This window comes from Aquarana catesbeiana, linkage group LG09, assembly GCF_042186555.1.
Source record: "Aquarana catesbeiana isolate 2022-GZ linkage group LG09, ASM4218655v1, whole genome shotgun sequence".
Classification (NCBI taxonomy): domain Eukaryota; kingdom Metazoa; phylum Chordata; class Amphibia; order Anura; family Ranidae; genus Aquarana; species Aquarana catesbeiana.
Window position 1 is genome coordinate 299,561,545 of NC_133332.1, and position 23,568 is coordinate 299,585,112.

General features: G+C 43.5%; 1 protein-coding gene across 1 annotated transcript in view; it reads left to right on the forward strand.

Moving 5' to 3' along the window:
- Positions 1-261: 261 nt before the first annotated feature.
- Positions 262-23,568, forward strand: part of FNBP1 (formin binding protein 1) — a gene marked incomplete in the record, with an annotated part of 349,112 nt that continues 325,805 nt past the window's right edge. The window contains 1 exon segment of the mRNA XM_073600497.1: positions 262-735. Coding sequence (XP_073456598.1) covers positions 712-735 — 24 coding nt within the window.

Here is a 23,568-nt window from a genome sequence, read left to right on the forward strand (position 1 = left end):
ACACGCCCACTTTCCCTGTCCTGGTTGCTGTGCAAGCGCATCAAAATACTGGGGACTCCGCCCCCTGAGGGCTGATTGGTTCCGGAGGAAGATCCCCTTGTTAACCGTTATTCTTTTTAGAAGCTTTCTCGAGCTGTCAAATAAAGCTCCTCCTCTTTAGCATTGTGGGAACGCCCACTAAGAACCTTTGGCCCGCCCAGAGCCATACACTAGTTGTACAATCCGTCTTTATTTGTACCGTGTACACTCTGTACCGGGAGTACCGGAAGGCTCGGGGCCGCATACATCTCTCCGGGTGTCCTGTAAGTGAGAGCGCCCGGCCACCCGGCTTTCTCTCAGGATAATAAACGAACGAATATCCACGCCCACTTAGGTAGCTGGCCCCACCCTTTACTTGGTGCAGTCGGTGGCCACGCCCGCTCGCTCTGGCACGCTCTCCCTCTTCTGTAAGCCGAATAACCCCCCACTGCGCGCTCCCGCGGTGCTTCCCGAGCAGTCCGCGCTCCCGCTCCTCCGCTACTGTCAGGGAGATGACACCGTGACACCCCGATCCCGGGATCTACCGACCGAGACACCGCCTGAGGAGGTACACCCCACCCCCACACCCGGGGGTCACCGCATCCACAGAGACACGCCCCCCACCGGGCCACTGCCTGTCCTGTCTGTACAACTGAGGAGCGGGCCACGGTCCCCGCCGCCCCCCGGGACACCATGAGCTGGGGCACCGAGCTGTGGGTGAGTCACACACCCTCCTACCATCCCCCCCACCACCCTTGTATACAACCTTCATTATCATCATATACATCATACTCATCCTCCTTCATCATCATCATACTCATCCTCCTTCTTCATCATCATACATCATACTCATCCTCCTTCATCATCATATACATCATACTCATCCTCCTTCATCATCATCATACTCATCCTCCTTCTTCATCATCATCATACTCATCCTCCTTCTTCATCATCATCATACTCATCCTCCTTCTTCATCATCATCATACTCATCCTCCTTCATCATCATCATACTCATCCTCCTTCTTCATCATCATACATCATACTCATCCTCCTTCATCATCATCATACTCATCCTCCTTCTTCATCATCATACATCATACTCATCCTCCTTCATCATCATATACATCATACTCATCCTCCTTCATCATCATCATACTCATCCTCCTTCTTCATCATCATCATACTCATCCTCCTTCTTCATCATCATCATACTCATCCTCCTTCTTCATCATCATCATACTCATCCTCCTTCTTCATCATCATCCTCCTTCATCATCATCATACATCATACTCATCCTCCTTCATCATCATACTCATCCTCCTTCATCATCATCATACATCATACTCATCCTCCTTCATCATCATACTCATCCTCCTTCATCATCATACTCATCCTCCTTCATCATCATCATACATCATACTCATCCTCCTTCATCATCATACTCATCCTCCTTCTTCATCATCATCATACTCATCCTCCTTCATCATCATCATACATCATACTCATCCTCCTTCATCATCATACTCATCCTCCTTCTTCATCATCATCATACTCATCCTCCTTCATCATCATATACATCATACTCATCCTCCTTCATCATCATATACATCATACTCATCCTCCTTCTTCATCATCATCATCATACTCATCCTCCTTCTTCATCATCATCATACTCATCCTCCTTCATCATCATATGCATCATACTCATCCTCCTTCTTCATCATCATCATACTCATCCTCCTTCTTCATCATCATACACATCATACTCATCCTCCTTCATCATCATCATACACATCATACTCACCTTCCTTCATCATCATCATACACACCATACTCATCCTCCTTATTCTTCATTATCATCACACCGTACACATCCTCCATCATCATCATCATCATCATCATCATCATATACATCATACTCATCCTCCTTCTTCATCATCAACACACCGTACACATCCTCCATCATCATGATATACATCATACTCATCCTCCTTCTTTTTCATCATCACCACACCGTACACATCCTCCTTCATCATCACCATATGTAATGATGTGTAGGCTTTATGTTATACTTCAAGTTCAGTTGTTATGTCTTGTTCCTTTTGCATGTTAAGAAACAGTTAACAGTTTTAGTCATGTGATCTGGGGTACATCATCCTCATTCTCCTACATCATCACCATCCTCATCATACACACCATCCTCATCATACACACCATCCTCATCATACACACCATCCTCATCATACACACCATCCTCATCATACACACCATCCTCATCATACACACCATCCTCATCATACACACCATCCTCATCATACACACCATCCTTATCATACACACCATCCTCATCATACACACAATCCTTATCATACACATCATCATCATCCTCCATCTTCATCATCATCACCATACACATCATCACCGTCCTCCTTCTTCACCATCACCACCATCCTCATCCTCCTCCTTCATCATCACCATCCTCACCCTCCTTAATCATCAGCACCATAACCATCCTCCTCCTCATCATCACCATACAGATCACCATCCTCATCTTCCATTATCATACAGATCACCATCATTGTTAATATACAATCCATACATTATTATCATCATACAGACCATCATCCTTATACATTATTATACATTATTATAATACACAATACATTATTATCATTATATAGATCACCATCCTAATTCTTCATCATCACCATCCTCATCAACCCCCAATCATTATATGTCATACAGACCATCATCCTTATACATTATTATTATCCTACTCGCACTGACCATCCTCACCCCCCCCTCTCCTCCAATCATCACACACCACCCTCCTCATCCTATTATTTTACTGATCATCATCAGATCTCTGAGTGGAGGGATATCACACTGATCACAGGGTGTCCTCCTGTCTGTGTCTTTACACTGTCCCTGCACATCCCCTCCCCTCCCCCCCACACACTGTACACAGGAGGACACAGCCGGCTCCATAGATATGACCAGTGCTGATCTGTAGAGCTCATAATAATCAATGTGTGTTTCCTGGCCATCTGTACAATCTCCTGATAACCGTTCGTACATGTGATCTGTCTATACCACTGCCCTCCATACATTGCATGATCCCTAGCCATAGAACTACTCGGTGACTCTCCATACATTGCATGATCCATCTCTATCCATAGAACTACTTGGTGACTCTCCATACATTGCATGATCCATCTCTATCCATAGAACTACTTGGTGACTCTCCATACATTGCATGATCCATCTCTATCTATAGAACTACTTGGTCACTCTCCATACATCGCATGATCCATCTCTATCCATAGAACTACTTGGTCACTCTCCATACATCGCATGACCCATCTCTATCCATAGAACTACTTGGTGACTCTCCATACATTGCATGATCCATCTCTATCCATAGAACTACTTGGTCACTCTCCATACATCGCATGACCCATCTCTATCCATAGAACTACTTGGTGACTCTCCATACATTGCATGATCCATCTCTATCCATAGAACTACTTGGTCACTCTCCATACATCGCATGATCCATCTCTATCCATAGAACTACTTGGTCACTCTCCATACATCGCATGACCCATCTCTATCCATAGAACTACTTGGTGACTTTCCATACATTGCATGATCCATCTCTATCCATAGAACTACTTGGTCACTCTCCATACATCGCATGACCCATCTCTATCCATAGAACTACTTGGTCACTCTCCATACATCGCATGACCCATCTCTATCCATAGAACTACTTGGTCACTCTCCATACATCGCATGACCCATCTCTATCCATAGAACTACTCGGTGACTCTCCATACATTGCATGATCCATCTCTATCCATAGAACTACTCGGTCACTCTCCATACATCGCATGATCCATCTCTATCCATAGAACTACTTGGTCACTCTCCATACATCGCATGACCCATCTCTATCCATAGAACTACTTGGTCACTCTCCATACATCGCATGACCCATCTCTATCCATAGAACTACTTGGTCACTCTCCATACATCGCATGACCCATCTCTATCCATAGAACTACTTGGTGACTCTCCATACATTGCATGATCCATCTCTATCCATAGAACTACTTGGTCACTCTCCATACATCGCATGACCCATCTCTATCCATAGAACTACTTGGTCACTCTCCATACATCGCATGACCCATCTCTATCCATAGAACTACTTGGTCACTCTCCATACATTGCATGACCCATCTCTATCCATAGAACTACTTGGTCACTCTCCATACATTGCATGACCCATCTCTATCCATAGAACTACTTGGTGACCCTCCATACATCGCATGATCCATCTCTATCCATAGAACTACTTGGTGACCCTCCATACATCACCTTTATATACCACATGATTCCTGGCTGTCTCTACAATCACCTGGTGACCTTCCATACACTGCTGTCTGTAGTATAGATAGCGATGGATCATGCAGTATATAAAGGTGGCATGTGTAGGGTCACCAGGTATTTCTATAGATAGTGATGGATCATGCAGTGTATGGAACCAGTGATGGGTTCATGCAACATATAGATGGGCACTGGTGATTGTATAGACTTTGTACAAAAACTGGTAACTGTCCATACGTTGCATGAACCATCGCTGTCTATACAATCACCTGGTGACCCTCCATACAGCACCCTCATACATGTTATGATCCATCACTGTCCTCTACACACCCAGTGTGGGTCTTCATCTATGGTGTCATACATACTGGTATCACTGGACTCACCTTCCATATACATCGGGGGAGATTTACTAAAAATGGTGAACACAGAATCTGGTGTAGCTGTGCATAGTAACCAATCAGCTTCCAGTTTTTAGCATCAAAGCTTAATTGAACAAGCTGAAGTCAGAAGCTGATTGGTTACTATGGAACAGATTCTGTGTGCTCCAGTTTTAGCAAATCTTCCCCAATACATCCAGACAGATCATTTTTCCCAGTAAGCCCACCATTTCTGTGTTCTCTACACATGCTGTATACCCCATAGACACTGCTTATGCACCATCTATATACTGTGTATTATTATTAACACCAACTCCGTACACCTAGTGAACCCACTCTGCTATATCTGTCACCACACATCCCATACCATATATATATATATATATATATATATATATATATATATATATATATATACACACACACACAGTATCTCACAAAAGTGAGTACACCCCTCACACATTTTTGTAAATATTTTATTATATCTTTTCACGTGAAAACACTGAAGAAATGACACTTTGCTACAATGTAAAGTAGTGAGTGTACAGCTTGTATAACAGTGTAAATTTGCTGTCCCCTCAAAATAACTCAACACACAGCCATTAATGTCTAAACCGCTGGTAACAAAAGTGAGTACACCCCTAAGTGAAAATGTCCAAATTGGGCCCAAAGTGTCAATATTTTGTGTGGCCACCATTATTTTCCAGCACTGCCTTAACACTTTTGGGCATGGAGGTCACCAGAGCTTCACAGGTTGCCACTGGAGTCCTCTTCCACTCCTCCATGACAACATCACGGAGCTGGTGGATGTTAGAACCCTTGCGCTTCTCCACCTTCTGTTTGAGGATGTCCCACAGATGCTCAATAGGGTTTAGGTCTGGAGACATGCTTGGCCAGTCCATCATCTTTACCCTCAGCTTCTTTAGCCAGGCAGTGGTCATCTTGAAGGTGTGTTTGGGGTCCTTATCATGTTGGAATACTGCCCTGCGACCCAGTCCCTGAAGGGAGGAGATCATGATCTGCTTCAGTATGTCACAGTACATGTTGGCATTCATGGTTCCCTCAATGAACTGTAGCTCCCCAGTGCCGGCAGCACTCATGCAGCCCCAGACCATGACACTCCCACCACCATGCTTGACTGTAGGCAAGACACACTTGACTTTGTACTCCTCACCTGGTTGCCGCCACACAGGCTTGACACCATTGAAACCAAATAAGTTTTTCTTGGTCTCATCAGACCACAGGACATGGTTCCGGTAATTCATGTCCTTAGTCTGCTTGTCTTCAGCAAACTGTTTGCGGGCTTTCTTGTGGATCATCTTTAGAAGAGGCTTCCTTCTGGGATGTCTGCCATGCAGACCAATTCGATGCAGTGTGCGGCGTATGGTCTGACCCCCCCACCCCTTCAACCTCTGCAGCAATGCTGGCAGCACTCATACGTCTATTTCCCAAAGACAACCTCTGGATATGACGCTGAGCACGTGCATTCAACTTCTTTGGTCGACCATGGCGAGGCCTGTTCTGAGTGAAACCTGTCCTGGTAAACCACTGTATGTTCTTGGCCACCATGCTGCAGCTAAGTTTCAGGGTCTTGTCCATCCTATAGCCTAGGCCATCTTTATGTAGATCAACAATTCTTTTTTTTCAGATCATCAGAGTTCTTTGCCATGAGGTGCCATGTTGAACTTCCAGTGACCAGTATGAGAGAGTGAGAGCGATAACACCAAATTTAACACACCTGCTCCCTATTCACACCTGAGACCTTGTAACACTAACGAGTCACATGACATCGGGGAGGGAAAATGGCTAATTGGGCCAAATGTGGACATTTTCACTTAGGGGTGTACACATCTTTGTTGCCAGTGGTTTAGACATTAATGGCTGTGTGTTGAGTTATTTTGAGGGGACAACAAATTTACACTGTTATACAAGCTGTACAATCACTACTTTGTAGCAAAGTGTCATTTCTTCAGTGTTGTCACATGAAAACATATAATAAAATATTTACAAAAATGTGGGGGGTGTACTCACTTTTGTGAGATACTGTGTGTGTGTATATATATATATATCGAGAGAGAGAGATTGTTCCCTGGTCTGTTGTATCTATGCTGTATGTATCTCTCATTAGTAGATATCTGCCTCCACAGCCTTCTTGTTTTTATGTGTGTACTTTGGGTGAATACTCCATATACTGTACATGAGCTCCATACAGCTCTGTGTACATGGTACAGTTCCTGTGTAAACAGCATTGTATCTTCTATCTATAGTGGCCTGTCTCAGCCGCTCAACCAGAGGTTATTAGGGGTTCCCTGTGCAATCGGCCATTTCTGACTCTCAGAGAAGCTTCCACTGATACCATCCATCTTTTTATATATCTGTAACAGGAGCATTCCTCCCACTGACCACCAATGTAATCAGCATATTTCCCATTGATCACCACTGTAAGGGGCTGTTCTCCTATTGATGAACTGTAAAGGGGGCTGTTCTCTACTAATCATGAATATAGGGGGCGTTTTCCACCTACTACCATGTAGGAGGGCTTTTCTTCACTGACTGCCAATGTGAGGGGCCCTTCTCCCAGTGGCCACCAATGTAAGGGGGCTTTTGCCCATTGACTGCCAATGTAAGGATGCTCTTGCTCATTGGCTACCAAAATAAGGCCCATTGACTGCCAATGAAAGGATGCTGTTGCCCATTGCCTACCAATGTAAGGACGTTCTTGCCCATTGACTGCCAATGTAAGGACATTCTTGCCCATTGACTGTCAATGTAAGGAAGCTTTTCCCATTGACTGTCAATGTAAGGAAGCTTTTCCCATTGACTGCCAATGTAAGGAATCTCTTGCCCATTGACAGCCAATGTAAGGATGCTATTGCTCATTGACTACCAAACTAAGGCCCATTGACTGCCAATGAAAGGATGCTGTTGCCCATTGACTACCAATGTAAGGACGTTCTTGCCCACTGACTGCCAATGTAAGGACCTTCTTGCCCATTGACTGTCAATGTAAGGAAGCTTTTTCCCATTGACTGTCAATGTAAGGAATCTCTTTCCCTTTGACAGCCAATGTAAGGATGCTATTGCCCATTGACTGCCAAAGTAAGGCCCATTGACTGCCAATGTAAGAATGCTCTTGCCCATTGACTGCCAAAGTAAGGCCCATTGACTGCCAATGTAATGATGCTCTTGCCCATTGATTACCAATCTAAGGAAGCTTTTGCACATTGACTGTTAATGTAAGGAAGCTCTTGCCTATTGACTGCCAATGTAGGAAACTCTTGCCCATTGACAGCCAATGTAAGTATACTCTTGCCCATTGACTGCCAATATAGGGAAGCTCTTGCCTATTGACTACCATTGTAAGGGAACACTACAATTTTCACTGTCCATCTTTCTTTTCTGACTGTTAGGCTTCATAGACATCGGTAGATCTGTACATTTATGAGAAGGGCCATCTTCAGCCACCCAGAATGCACAGTTGATTCATGCAAGGGCGTGCAGGCAGCCTGCTAAAATCAGTTACAGTTGGCTGGCTGAGCAGACATCTACATACATCCTGGAGTGCACATCGGTGCAAGTCCAGATCAGGATACAGATAGACAACGTTTTCTGATCCAAGTATCAGACCCGCATTCCAGAATATGTGTGGAAGTGCGCTCAGCCAGCCAACTGTCATTGATCTCAACCGGCTGCCTGCACACCCCTGCATGTGAATCCTGGGTGGCTGAAGCCAGCCCTTCACATGAGTGTTCAGATCAGTAATGTGAATGAGACCCTATTATTCATTTTATATTTATTTTTGTAGAAAATTATTTCATCATGTACAGCAGGTCTGGGTGTCACATACTCTAAAGCTAGCCATACATGGGTCTGTTTTTCGTTCAACCAGCGGGATTGCCTGAGATTTCCCTGACTTTAAGGGTTTCTCCTTGTTAAATAGGTTGGTAAAGTCTGATCTATAGAGCTGCCCATTGATTGCACTGTATACATTGACTTGTATATAAAAGGTGGGGGGAGGTTCAGGACTGTCATACTAATCTGGGATTCCACTACTTAGAGGAGCATTCAGTTGCAACAAGCAGGCAGTCAGTGAAGTCTGCAAGCTGTGAACTCCCGATCTGCACATGCACATGGTTGGATGATAGAAGTCAGTAGAGCTTCCCCTCATTTTCTAAGCTCTAGAGCAACTGCACTTGCCAAGTGCACAGTCTATTTGCCTTTGGTAAATCAATCTTGTGAGTAGTGGCACTGGTCTATTGACACCGTACTGGTGTAGCTAGTCATTAGGGACACTGGCTGGCTGCCTTGGCATACAGTGTCACCAGTGCGGCCAGCCAGTGTCCCTAATCACTAGCCACTCCAATACAGTGAAGCTCTACTGACTTCCATCATCCAATCGTGCGCAAGCAAAAATGCAGTTTCTTATTTTCCTTGCATGTGATTAGTTATTCTTTGTAAAGTAAAGCATCTCCTCATTTACTAAGCTTTGGAGCAAATGGCCTTCCAGAGTACAACTGCAGTTGTCAAGTGCACAGCCTATTTGCCTTTAGCAAACCAACGTCCTTGGCTTGTATTCTTTTCAATGAATGCAACGTGCTCTGTGATTGGAGGAGTGGGATGAATGTCATGATCTCAGGTTGGGTTCACATATGAGCCACATGCGGCTCACAGCAAGGGTCCGGTGCGTCCTGGTTCACCGTTTCAGGTCCGATTTCAGCCCGAATTTTTGGCTGAATTTGGACCTGAAACGGACTGAAAGATGCACATTTGTGCAAATCGCCCGGACCCGCTGCGGAGATATGTGAACCCGGCCCCATAGAGAGCCAGTCAAATTCTCCTGCTATTGTGAATTCGCAATGGTGTGAACCCAGCCTCAATCACAGAACACCTTGCATTCATTTTACAAGCCTTTTTATGAATGGAGGCGATGCTAGGTGATCGACCCGCAGCGATCAGAGTGTACTGCAGCCAAAACAATAAATCTGAGCGCCAAAAGTGGAATGATGCTTGAGTAAGGGCTTCTTCACGTGGGCGGGTGAAAAAAAAACAGGTGGTTTGCTCATGGTTTTATCGCCCCCAACTGCCCACCTAAACAAGCACAATCAGGTGCTCAGCGCTGTAAGCATGCCGCAGCTGCAAAGCCTCAGTCCACGGGGCAGCAAGAATTTATTTTTGGTCACATTTTAGCTTTATCAGACCAAAAAAGGGCGATAAATAAAAGGTATTTATTGGGGTTTACAATACATGTTAAGGCATGATAAAATAATGTACAGGAGATTAAAAAAATAGATAAAAAAAAGCAAAAAAAAGAATAGATCCTGGTTATAGGTGTCCTTACTGTGCCTGTCTCTTTGATTCTGTCCAGCCCTGCTCTATGCAATGTGGAGTTCAGACTCCTCTTGCTATGCTTGGCCTAGCCTAGACCTACCCTCTATACAGAGCCCACTACCTGGACTTCTCTTTACTCAAGGCCCAGTCCTATCCCTTATCCCTATGAGATCCATTATTTCTATATACAGTACCGGGTTCATTCCTAACCCCTCTCCCTGAGAACTTTTAGACTTGTATGTGTAATCAGATGAAGGGAAACTTCAAACAAGCTCCTTATCTCTGGTTGGGCAGCCTCCACCCAGTTAGTTTTTCATTGATGGGCACCCAACAGTAGCTCAAACTGTAGAAATACAGAACTTGGATGAAAGGATTCAAGATACTTTTATTTACTGGTAAACAAAAAAGAGTCATAAAAAAATATCCAACACTTGTTGGGGGCAACACCACTCCCCCTTCATCCGGGCTACAAGAATAAACATAAAGCATAGTCCTAAAACCACAAATTCTATAACATCACATAACAAAATTGTCACATCAACTTCAGTTGTCTCAACTGAATTAGGGAATGTTAAATGATACAAGCAATACACACAGTTTATCATCAAATACAGAAAGTAGATATATCATTTAAACATATATTAAACTGCACCAATATGCACAAAAGTCCTGAAAAATAAAGCTGCTAAAATAGGGCTAATTGGCTAATAGAACAAGTAATAAAGAACTTACTAAAAGACCAAGCTGCAAAAATAAAGCTAATTATCTCCTAAAATCGGTACAAAAAAGGAGAGCATGCTGCTGAAATAAAACCATTTGACTACTGAAATGAGTACTAAAAATACTAAGAGATCAAACTCATGAAATATGACTAAATGGCTGGTGGAATAAATACAAAAGACACTAGGAAACTGCTGAAATAAGACTGATTTAAGTACTGAAAATATGGCTAAAACACCCTAATCTGTTCTTCTTCTGGCACTCATTTCTGTACCCTATCTATATATGACTGGGTCCTAGATCTGTACAAGACTTGGTAGCTTCTCTTCTGTCTGTGCATGGCGCAGTCCTAGACTATCTCTTTCTACAGGGGTAGTCCCAGTTCTCCTATGTCAAGGCCATTATTGGTCTTTTTCTTTCTTTCTCTCTGCATGGTGCAGTCCTAGATTATCTCCTTATACATGTGTAGTCCTAAGGGCAGGCCATAGATGATGCTATTTTCTTTCCTGCAACCAAGAAAATAGCTTGATTCCCCCAACACAACCAGTGTTGATGGGGGAATCCCTTCCGTGGAGCTATTGTGTTCTACCATTGTGGGAGCCATTCCTGCTGGGAAAACACAGTGATGTATGCAATGATCAATGATCAAATCTCGGCCAATACCTGGTGAACTGGAAGATTCTAACAATCTATGGTCAATTTAATTCTGTCTATTTCAAGCCCAATTTTGGAATTTCATTTATTTTCTTCTTTTCTTTTCCTTTATTCTTTTCCTTTTTCCTTTCATTTTTTCCCCTCCTTTTCTTATTTGTCTTTCCTTATTTTCCTTCCCTTCTTTTATTTTCCTTTTCTTATTTTTCTTTTCCTTTCCTTCTTTTAATTCCTTTTTTTAATTTTCCTTTCCTTCTTTTTCTTTTCCTTTTTTCCCCCTTTTCATTTCCATCTTTCCTCATTTTCTTCTTTTTCTTTCCTATATTCCTCCTTTTCCTTTTCTTCTTTTTCTTTTCCTTCGTTTCCCTTTCCTTCTTTTCATCTTCCTTTCTTTCTTTCCTCCTTTTTTTTCCTTTCCTTCTTTTCGTTTCCTCCTTTTTCTTTCATTATTTCCTCCTTTTCTTTTCCTTCTTTCCTCCTTTTCCTTTCCTTCTTTCCCCGTTTTCTTCTTTTCCTTTGCTATGTTCCTCCTTTTCCTTTATTATGTTTCTCCTTTTCTTCTTTTTCTTTTCTTCTTTTTCTTTTCTATTCTTTAACTTTCCTTCTTTTCTAAACCTTTTCATTTTCCTTTCCTTTTCCCTCTTTTCTTTCCTCCTTTTCCTTTCCCATGTTCATTCCTCCTTTTCCTTTTCTTCTTTTCTCCTTTTCCTTTTCTTCTTTTCCTTTTCTTCTTTTCCTTTTCTCCTTTTCCTTTTCTTCTTTTCCTTTTCTCCTTTTCCTTTTCTTCTTTTCCTTTTCTCCTTTTCCTTTTCTTCTTTTTCTTTTCCTCTCCTCTCTGCCTTTCATTTGTTTCTTTCCTTTTTATCTCTTTCTTTTCTTTCTCCCAGCGTGATTCTGAATTTTTCTAGTGCAATTTGTGAATGAATGCAAACATTGCTATGGTTAGTGCAAAGTATTTTGCCTTCTTCCATCTTTCATGCATCGCCCCGTTTTAATGCAATGTTTCCATTGACCTTTCTTGCACATGTTCTCACTGCAGTCTTACCTGGGTGATAATATATTCATCTGTGACCAGCGCGGTTTCTCAATGTCTTGTCATTTTACATCATTCTGTCGTGCGTTCTGCATACATGAAGTTCACCCCTGTTGGGTTGTCTGCAGCTCCGAGATCAGACAGTGTTTCAGTAGCAAATAGCCATGAGGGGAGTTTGTCGGCTGCTTTGTTCCTCGTTTCCCCATATTCCCTGCCCCAATCATTTTATTGGTAGCAGGCAGCCATATTGCCTCTCCTCATCTCCCTCTATACAATGTTCCTCTCGCTCGCTCCATTTTCTCTAGCCATCCTTGTTGTTTGGTATTCGTTAGAGGATGCAGAATCATCTGGGATTCCATCACGTCTTGCTTTATCGTGAAAAGGTTTTCAGTGTGGCCAGTAAGGATGTTTTACAAATGAAACCGTTTATGAGGGTGCATTGCTTGTTCTTGCAGAAGGATGGTGGCAGATGTGATTTTTGCTCACATAAAATTAAAAGGTTGAATCCACATCATATAGTGTGGGTAAGGGGTAGGTGCTATAGGGTGATTTTCTCAACTTCATTGACACATGAATATGAAATCATTTTCAAACAATTCCTAGGGTTTTTAAATAACAATAACTAAGAGCACTTTTTTCAGTTCCTATTTTAATATATTTTAGCATTTGTATAAATGCTATACTCATACTGAATATAACTTAGCCACTGTGAGTATCCCTCCCTATAGCAGTACATTGGTTTTGAGCTCTGGGAACTTGACGCTGGTAGTTACGATGTGTCCTTTGGACTCAGCTGATCACAGATTGGGGTAAAGAGCCAATCACAGCAGCCCTTTACCACATGATCAGCTGTGTCCAATGACAGCTGATCACAGTTGTAAACACAAGTCAGCTTTCCTTTCCTCATGCTGACAGGGTAAGAAGAGGAGAAGAGAGCCGATAACCAGCTTGTGTTAAAGGGGCATTGGCACTGATTATCAGTGTCCTAATATCAGTTCTGCCAATCAGTGCCCACCAGTGCTGCAGATCAGTGCCCATTAGCACTGCCAATCAGTTCCCATCGGTGTCTCCTCATCAGTGTCACATATCAGTGCTGCCTACCAGTGCCCATTAGTTCCGCCTATCAGAGCCGATCATTGCCACCAATCAGTGCCACTTATCAGTACCGCCTCATCAGTGCAGCCTATCAGTGCCCATCAGTGCAGCCTATCAGTGCCCATCAGTGCAGTCTAATCAATGCCTCCTCATCAGTGCCCACCAGTGCCGTCTCATCAGTGCCACCTATCAATGTCCATCAGTACCACCCATCAGTGCCACCTCATCAGTGTAGCCTATCAGTGCCCATCAGTGCAGCCTCATCAGCACACATCAGCGAAGGATGAAAAAATTTGTTTGCAAAATTTTATAACAAACTGTGACATTTTTTATTTTTTTTTAAATTTTTGGTCTTTTTTTGTTTGTTTAGCAAAAAATAAAATGCCCAGCGGTGATTAAATACCACCAAAAGAAAGCTCTAGTTGTGTGGAAAAAAAAGATAAAAATGTCATCTGGGTACAGTGTAGCATGACCGCATAATTCTCATTCAAAGTGTGACAGCGCTGAAAGCGTAAAATTGGCCTAGGTAGGAAGGGGGTAAAAGTTCCCAGTAGGCAAGTGGTTAGGAAAATGCAAAGCGATCTCTGAATGACTCCTGTGCCAAGATATCAACCTCCAGTGTGCACAATATAGCAGGGAAGCTGCTCAGCAAGGGACTCCAAAGCTAATGGAGATCTGTACAGTAGCACTGTCTACTAGAGTGATTTCCAGCTTCTAGAGCAGAGGTAATGAATTAAACTTCTGGTCACTAAAATTTTCTTCCAGCCGAGGTCTGAATCTCAGGTTTGTGCTGTGACTCAGAAAGATTGTAGCCATTGTATGTCTATCAAAAATATATCAGGTGCCCCCAATCAGAGTGATGAATTTGTCATCCTGCTAGAGTATAAATTATATGAAAGTATAAATTGACTTGTTAATGGTTTGATGCACAAGGGGCGGTTTGCACCTAGGCTGTGTGTCGGTGACGCTTGCTGCTACAGACTGCTGAGGAAATCTGTAGGTGGGTATGTGGGTGAAGGTGTTCCTGAAGGCATTGCAGCTCTCAGAGAAAGTGTAGAGTAGATGATGGCAGTCTGGTGCCGTGGACACGGTGCTGTGCACAGATTTTGGTTTTGTGTAGGGAATGGATATAAAATGTCTGTTTAGGGGCCCTGAAAATTCAGAGAAAGCTGTTGTCAGCATGGTAGAGTAGCAGTTTGTTAAAGATGGTCATTCAAACCAAAAAATTAAAATCTGGGCAAGCTCAAATTTGATTGGTGGCTGAATTTATTTCTGTAACTGAGGCTTTTTTAATGTGAGAGCCAGGCAAAAACCCACAGAGGGTGTATTTGAGAATACCTCTCCTGCATTACAAAAAGGTAAATCAAAGGGGTTCCCAGCTCATCAGATGAAGGTCAATAAATGAATGGGTGGACTAGCGAACTATGGAAATGTTTGGGGGAAAAAGCAAACATTTTAAGTTGGTAGGCTATGTACCTGCACATATTTTGAAGATCTAAATTGGACAAATGCCTACCTTTTATTAGAAGAATGATCAGTGGCCAAATCAGCAAGGTATTTAAAGAAGAGCGCCCCCCCCCCCCCCATATATATATTTTTTTCGTTATCCACAAAAACATACATGCCAAGTGAATCCAGAGGTAATCTGTAGATATCTGCAGCTTTGCTTCTGTACACCTGGTTCTGTGCCATCTTTTTTCTGATGCCATTGGGAGCTGGCTATCTCTTTGGGTTTCTTGTTGCCAGCCCACTGATGACATGCATGCCCTGACTTTCTGGATTCTCATCTAGGCAAGCAGGATGCATTCAGCTGCCTGTAGTCTCCTGGGATACTCATGTTACCCATCCAAGGAGGCTAGGTACTCTGTGGCACTTCATGGGGGGGGGCGGCTGCCTTTTCCCGATTCTTGCAGCCGGCCCCCTAATGAAGTGCCACATGGCATGTGCTTCAGAGTACTTCAAGGCCTCCTTAGGTGGGTGACATGAGTATTGCAGGAGACTGCAGGCAGCTGAATGCATCATTCTTGCCTAGACGAGAATTCAAGTCAGAAGGTATAACAAAAAAATGTCCAATTGTGGGAGAAGGTTAGGAATGAAATGAGGGAGAGTGGGGAGAGTTAAGGTCCCCTTAACGTTAAGGTGAAAATCTAATGTTAATTTGGTTTGGTATTAAAATGTATGTTTATATATAAAGAAAAACCCTCAAAATGGGACTTTACGGCCCCTTTCACACGGTTTTGACGGCGGACCTGAACGGGCGCTCCATGTTAGCCTATGGAGCGACGGATGTCAGCGGAGACATGTCCGCTGACATCCGACCCCGTCCGATCTGCTAAAAGCAGACGGATGGCCCTACGTCCAGATCCATCGCTGGTGGATCGGGTGAGATCTGACAAAAACGGACATGCTGTCCGTCTTCTTTTCGATCCCTCCATAGGCAGCAACGGCGCCTGACAAGCCCCTCCCCGCTCAGTGAGCAGAGAGGGACCTGTCATCCGCCGGCTCAGCGGATATCAACGGAGAGATCTCCCGCTGAGCCGACGGACTGAGGCGGGCTCCGTGGAAACGGAGTCCGCCTCGTGTGAATGAGGCCTTACGGTGCTGTGTCATTATAGTTTCAAGTGAATGAACAGTATTTCTAGGTAGTATAAAAGTTAACAAATCCTTATTAGTACAAATTGCGTAAAACATTACAATAAATCTTAAAAATGATGGGAAACAGGTTCTTGATACTGTACTTAAAATGGAATCAATAGAGAACAAAGGATGGGAATTGCTGAACACCCGTAAAATGTACAGTGGGGACGGAAAGTATTCAGACCCCCTTAAATTTTTCACTCTTTGTTATATTGCAGCCATTTGCTAAAATCATTTAAGTTCATTTTTTTCCTCATTAATGTACACACAGCACCCCATATTGTACACACAGCACCCCATATTGTACACACAGCACCCCATATTGACAGAAAAACACAGAATTGTTGACATTTTTGCAGATTTATTAAAAAAGAAAAACTGAAATATCACATAAGTATTCAGACCCTTTGCTCAGTATTTAGTAGAAGCCCCCTTTTGATCTAATACAGCCATGAGTCTTTTGGGGAAAGATGCAACAAGTTTTTCACACCTGGATTTGGGGATCCTCTGCCATTCCTCCTTGCAGATCCTCTCCAGTTCTGTCAGGTTGGATGGTAAACATTGGTGGACAGCCATTTTTAGGTCTCTTCAGAGATGCTCAATTGGGTTTAAGTCAGGGCTCTGGCTGGGCCATTCAAGAACAGTCACGGAGTTGTTTTGAAGCCACTCCTTCATTATTTTAGCTGTGGGCTTAGGGTCATTGTCTTGTTGGAAGGTAAACCTTCGGCCCAGTCTGAGGTCCTGAGCACTCTGGAGAAGGTTTTCGTCCAGGATATCCCTGTACTTGGCCGCATTCATCTTTCCCTCGATTGCAACCAGTCGCCCTGTCCCTGCAGCTGAAAAATACCCCCACAGCATGATGCTGCCACCACCATGCTTCACTGTTGGGACTGTATTAGACAGGTGATGAGCAGTGCCCGGTTTTCTCCACACATACCGCTTAGAATTAAGGCCAAAAAGTTCTATCTTGGTCTCATCAGACCAGAGAATCTTATTTCTCACCAGTCCTTCAGGTGTTTTTTAGCAAACTCCATGCGTGCTCTCATGTGTCTTGCACTGAGGAGAGGCTTCCATCGGCCCACCCTGCCATAAAGCCCCTACTGGTGGAGGGCTGCAGTGATGGCTGACTTTCTACAACTTTCTCCCATCTCCCGACTGCTTCTCTGGAGCTCAGCCACAGTGACCTTTTGGTTCAGGCCAGCTCTAGGAAGGGTTCTGGTCGTCCCAAACGTCTTCCATTTAAGGATTATGGAGGCCACTGTGCTCTTAGGAACCTTAAGTGCAGCAGAAAATTTTTTGTAACCTTGGCCAGATCTGTGCCTTGCCACAATTCTGTCTCTGAGCTCTTCAGGCAGTTCCTTTGACCTCATGATTCTCATTTGCTCTGACATGCACTGTGAGCTGTAAGGTCTTATATAGACAGGTGTGTGGCTTTCCTAATCTAGTCCAATCAGTATAATCAAACACAGCTGGACTCAAATGAAGGTGTAGAACCATCTCAAGGATGATCAGAAGAAATGGACAGCACCTGAGTAAAATATATGAGTGTCAAAGCAAAGGGTCTGAATACTTAGGACCATGTGATATTTCAGTTTTTCTTTTTTAATAAATCTGCAAAAATGTCAACAAATCTGTGTTTTTCTGTCAATATGGGGTGCTGTGTGTAATGAGGAAAAAAATGAAATAAATGTAAATGATTTTAGCAAATGGCTGCAATATAACAAAGAGTGAAAAATTTAAGGGGGTCTGAATACTTTCCGTCCCCACTGTATGTTTAGATCAGCCTTTCTCAACCTTTTCAACACAGAGGAATACTTGAAAAACCTTTCCGGTCTCAGGAAACCCCTTCTAAAAATTACTATATCTACAACTCATGATACATTAGTGGGATGGTCAGTGGGAAGAATGCTCCTTCCTTTGGTGATCATTGGGAAGAATGACCCCATTTCAGAAAGCTAAAAAGATCAATGGTGTCAGTGAGAACTTATCTGAGAGACAGTACTTTCTCATTTTTACATGGAACCCCCTAGCAACCTCTGGGGGAACCCTAGTTGAGAAACCCTTGTTAAGATATGTATTCATGAGTTAGATCCAGCCAAGCCCTCTGCTGGACTGGATCCACAGAAGATGGCCACCCTTTGTATATCAGGACCGCTCAGTTTCACTTCTACGGCAAGAGCAAAGCAGGCTGATATATAGATAGGTGTTTCTGATTTCAGGATGTTATATATTTAGTAGATAAAGGTTAAGATGCATAGATACTAGAGTTCTGCACTACTGGTGAAGACTTTGGGTCACGAGCAGTGAAGACTTGTACAAGTATGTTGCAAGCTTTGCCCACATACTGCTTCCTCTTCCTGAAGTTGACTCGTCGTTTCCTCCTGTGGTGCTAACACTTACAGGTTACCGGATACAGCTTTCTAATGTAATACTTATTCTCTAGAATTGTGTCGTTTTCTCTGAAAATGCAGTTTTTTAAAAAGCGTGCATTTGTCATTGTGCGTTCATCAGGCACTGTATTTGGTTCTTACAGTGATAACGGTTTTAGTGTATTATGGAGTCTTGTAAGACGTTAGCCATCGGTTAATGCCGAAGGTTTGGAGTTTTAGGGCTCATTCACATGGGCAGCCAGAGAGAGGAAAAATCAGGGGGTTGAACCATAGTTTTACGGTCTCCCAACCGCTTACACGAACAAGGGCAAGCAGCTGATCTGGACTGTACCCATGCTGTGGCAAACATTAAACAGCATTTTGCATTAGGCGGGCAGTGCAGCAAACAAACATGGCCTATTCAATAAATCAGGCCACACCGCAACAACGCGCATTGCATTCAGCTGTAGCGAGGTGGGTCAGCATTTTCAGGGTTAATACAGGCAGTGAGGGGACAGTTGCATAGTGAACACAGGAGGTTGCCCGCTTGGCACTGGCGCCATTTATAGAACACCTTGCATTTTTTTACAGAATGCAAAGTATTCCTTGATTGGAAGAGATGGGGAGGTGGGGCAGTTACATCATAATTGCCACCTCATTTAGTCAGAGAATGGTTTGCATTGAAAAGAAAAAGTGCAAAGTGTTCTCTGAATGGCACCTGTGCTGAGCAGCCACATTCCTGTATTCACAGGATTCGCAGAAGGGCAGCAGCTTGGCATGGGACCTGGAAGCTAGCAGCGATCACTGACACTGTAGTAGGGCACTGTTATTACAGCAATATCCACCTTCCACAGGGATCTTCTAGGTTTGACATATGCATTGGTCCAAGCTGGACCAAAAAATATGCACTGGAATTCAGTGTAAATAAATGTGTTAAAGGAGAAGTGTGGGACTGTAAAAAAAAAAAAAAAAATCTACAATGCCTTGCAAATGTATTTACCCCCTTGGCATTTTTCATGTTTTGTTGCCTCTCAACCTGGAAATAACATGGATTGTTTGAGGATTTGCATCATTTAATTTACAGAACATGCCCACAAGTTTGAAGATTTTTTTTTTTTATTGTGAAGAAAACAACAAATAGGACAAAATAAGAGAAACAATCAATGTGCATAACTATTCACCCCCCTAAAGTCAATACTTTGTAGAGCCACCTTTTGCGGCTATCACAGCTCCACGTCACTTTGGATACAACTCTATGAGCTTGCCACATCTTACCACTGGGATTTTTGCCCATTCCTTCTTGCAAAACTGCTCCAGCTCCTTCAAGTTGAATGGTTTGCGCTTGTGAACAGCAATCTTTAAGTCTGACCACAGATTTTCTATTGGATTGAGGTCTGGGCTTTGACTAGGCCATTCCAACACATTTACATGTTTCCCATTAAACCACTCAAGTGTTGCTTTAGCAGTGTGTTTGGGGTCATTGTCCTGCTGGAAGGTGAACCTCCGTCCTAGCCTCACACACAGAGTGGTACAGGTTTTGCTCAAGAATATCCCTGTATTTATCACCATCCATCTTTCCCTCAACTCTGACCAGTTTCCCAGTCCCGACTGCTGAAAAACATCCCCACAGGATGATGCTGCCACCACCATGTTTCACTGTGGGAATGGTGTTCTTTGGGTGATGTGATGTGTTGGGTTTGCGCCAGACATAGCGTTTTCTTTGATGGGCAAAAAGTTCAATTTTAGTCTCATCAGATCAGAGCACCTTCCTCCATACATTTTGGGAGTCTCCCACATGCCTTTTCGCAAACTCAAAATGTGCCATTTTGTTTTTTGCTGAAAGTAATGGCTTTCTTCTGGCCACTCTGCCATAAAGCCCAACTCTATAGAGCGTATGGCTTATTGTGGTCCTATGTACAGATACTCCAGTCTCTGCTGTGGAACTCTGCAGCTCCTCCAGGGTTACCTTAGGTCTCTGTCCTGCCTCTCTAATTAATGCCCTCCTTGCCCGGTCCGTGAGTTTTGGTGTGCGGCCGTCTCTTGGGAGGTTTGCTGTTGTGCCATGTTCTTTCCATTTGGTTATGATAGATTTGATGGTGCTCTAGGGATCATGAAAGATTTGGATTTTTTTTATAACCTAACCCTGACTTGTACTTCTCAACAACCTTGTCCCTTACTTGTTTGGAGAGTTCCTTGGTCTTCATGGCAGTGTTTGGTTAGTGGTGCCTCTTGCTTAGGTGTTGCAGCCTCTGGGGCCTTTCAAAAAGGTGTGTATATGTAATGACAGATCATGTGACACTTAGATTGCACACAGGTGGACATCATTTCACTAATAATGTGACTTCTGAAGGTAATTGGTTGCACCAGAGCTTTTTATGGGCTTCATAACAAAGGGGTGAATACATACGCACAAGCCAATTATCAGTTTTTTATTTCTGAAAAATAGTTTTATATGTATATTTTTCAAATTTTACTTCACCAACTTAGACTATTGTGTTCTGATCCATCACATATAATACAGATTAAAAAAAAACATTGAACTAAAGGCTGTAATATAACAAAAATAGGTAAAAAGCCAAGGGGGGTGAATACTTTTGCAAGGCACTGTATACTCACCTAGATGGCATCAGCAGCAGCAATCTGATACTGGATCTGTCCCCTGCTGGTTCAAAGCCTGAGAACTGAGTGATCACATGACTGCTGATCGCTCAGTTCTCAGTTTTCACTGAGAAGAGAACTGTGACCGTCAGTCTCCGCCTCTCTGCTCTGCCCCTCCATTATTCACTGGAGCACCAGACTGTGGAGGGGGGGGTGGGAGCCGCTAGCTCCGGCTCTCAGTGGTGTGCCGGTCAGGCGTCTGGGTGGATCCCAACATTATTGTCAGGATCTCTGCAGAGCCTGGACTGGATCTGTGGCATAAGCCTATAGCGAGCTGAATATGGGTCACAGGAGTGTAGAGATAAGTACACTCCCGTTACCCAGAAGAGAAGTATGTCCAACAAAGCTTCGCCCAGCAATCCTGCCTTGCAATGTTTGTGTAGTTTGCATGTTCTCCCTGCATGCATGTGGTTCCTCCCAGTACTCGGGTTTTCTCCCACACTCTAAGAACATACTAGTAGGTTATTTAGCTCCTGTCTAACTTGGTCCTAGTATATGTATGTGAGATAGGAACCTTAGATTGTAAGCTCCTTGAGGGCAGGGACCGATGTGAATGTACAATATGTAAATTGTCTGAGCTATAGAATATGAATAGCAGAAGAAGAATCTTTGCTCAATAAAGTGTAGTTGTGTTCCCTTTAGATGCTCAGTCATGTGCAGATGAAATAAAAAGGAATTAGCTATTCACATGACTAAATAACTAATTCCCAGTTTCTACTGAAATCTACTACTGAGCTGGCAGCGCTGGGTTCCCGTGTTTGCACACCTGTTGTGACCATTATAAGGGCCTCCGTTCTCTCTCTTGGATGTTTCATTTTATAGTTTGAAGTAGGTAACAAGAGGTGCTGAATCATGTAACGGTGAAAGGGGACAATCCAAACTTCCAGGTAGACACGAATGAAGTGCCAAGGTTCGCCATCACTGGCCTAGGTTCACACTGCCATGATGCGGAACATCGCATGTGATTCGCACAGGAATTGCAATGCATTCCTGTTTAAATCACATGCGATGTCTGTGCGGCGTGATTCGAGCCATTCATTTTGTATGGCTCAAGTCGCACCGCATCTGCAACAAGATGGCCCCCCCCCTTTTTTTTTTGCTGCTCTAGAATCTAATCACATGGGTGATCCGATTCAGGCAATTGCACTGCGTTTTGCAAGCTGATTTTGGGTGTTGTCAATTTAACTTTGACACTGCAGCAGATCGCATGAACGCCATGCAATTTCAATACGGTGCGTTCACACCTGCTCAGCGATTAGCTGCGAGAACCCCATTTATTACTTATTTAGTATTCATTTATCCATTATTATTCATTAATATTTATATTTATGAATCTCAATTTGTTAGTCGCAGGGTTTTTTCCCTTTTTTTTCTTCTCCTTTCTTTTGTTCCTTTTTTATGTCCCTTCCCTCTTTCCTTCTACTCACCTTAGGGGGGATGGAGTAGAAAGGGAAGTAGGAAAAAGTTTGCCTCCTAAACAGAAGATAGTACAAGTTATACTAATGTTTGAAATATGCCAATATCTAAACTAGATACTTTGTGAGTTACATGTTAGGAAAAAATTAGATTTACTAGCTGTTATAGCAATATAAGTACATTTTCAAAAAAGTTGTGCACTGTATCGTTTATATGAATGTGCAATCAAAATAATAATTAAAAAAAAACAATGCGCTGTGGGAAACACACTGGGAACCAATGGCTTAGTGCCGGTTCACACAGGGGCGACTTGTCAGGCGACCTAGTCGCCTGACAAGTCGCCTCCCGTTCTGTGCTACGGAACCGTTCTAATAGGAGCGACGCAAGTCGCTCCGACTTAGAAAAAGGTTCCTGTACTACTTTGGGGGCGACTTGCATAGACTTCTATGCAGAAGTCGTTTTGCAAGTCGCCTCGGAAGTAGTTTGCAGGTCGCCTCGCTGAGGCGACCTGCAAGTCGTGCCGCCCCTGTGTGAACCGGGGCTTAGGGTGCATTCACACCTGTGAACACACCTGTGAATGCACGTGCCCAGCGATTAGCTGCGAGTGGGCAACCTCATTGAAAGCAGTGGGAGTCTGCCATCTCTCGCAGCGATTCATGCCCATACGGGAGGTACAGGCAGACAGCCATCCCATACGGGAGGTACAGGCAGACAGCCATCCCATACGGGAGGTACAGGAAGACAGCCATCCCATACGGGAGGTACAGGAAGACAGCCATCCCATACGGGAGGTACAGGAAGACAGCCATCCCATACGGGAGGTACAGGAAGACAGCCATCCCATACGGGAGGTACAGGAAGACAGCCATC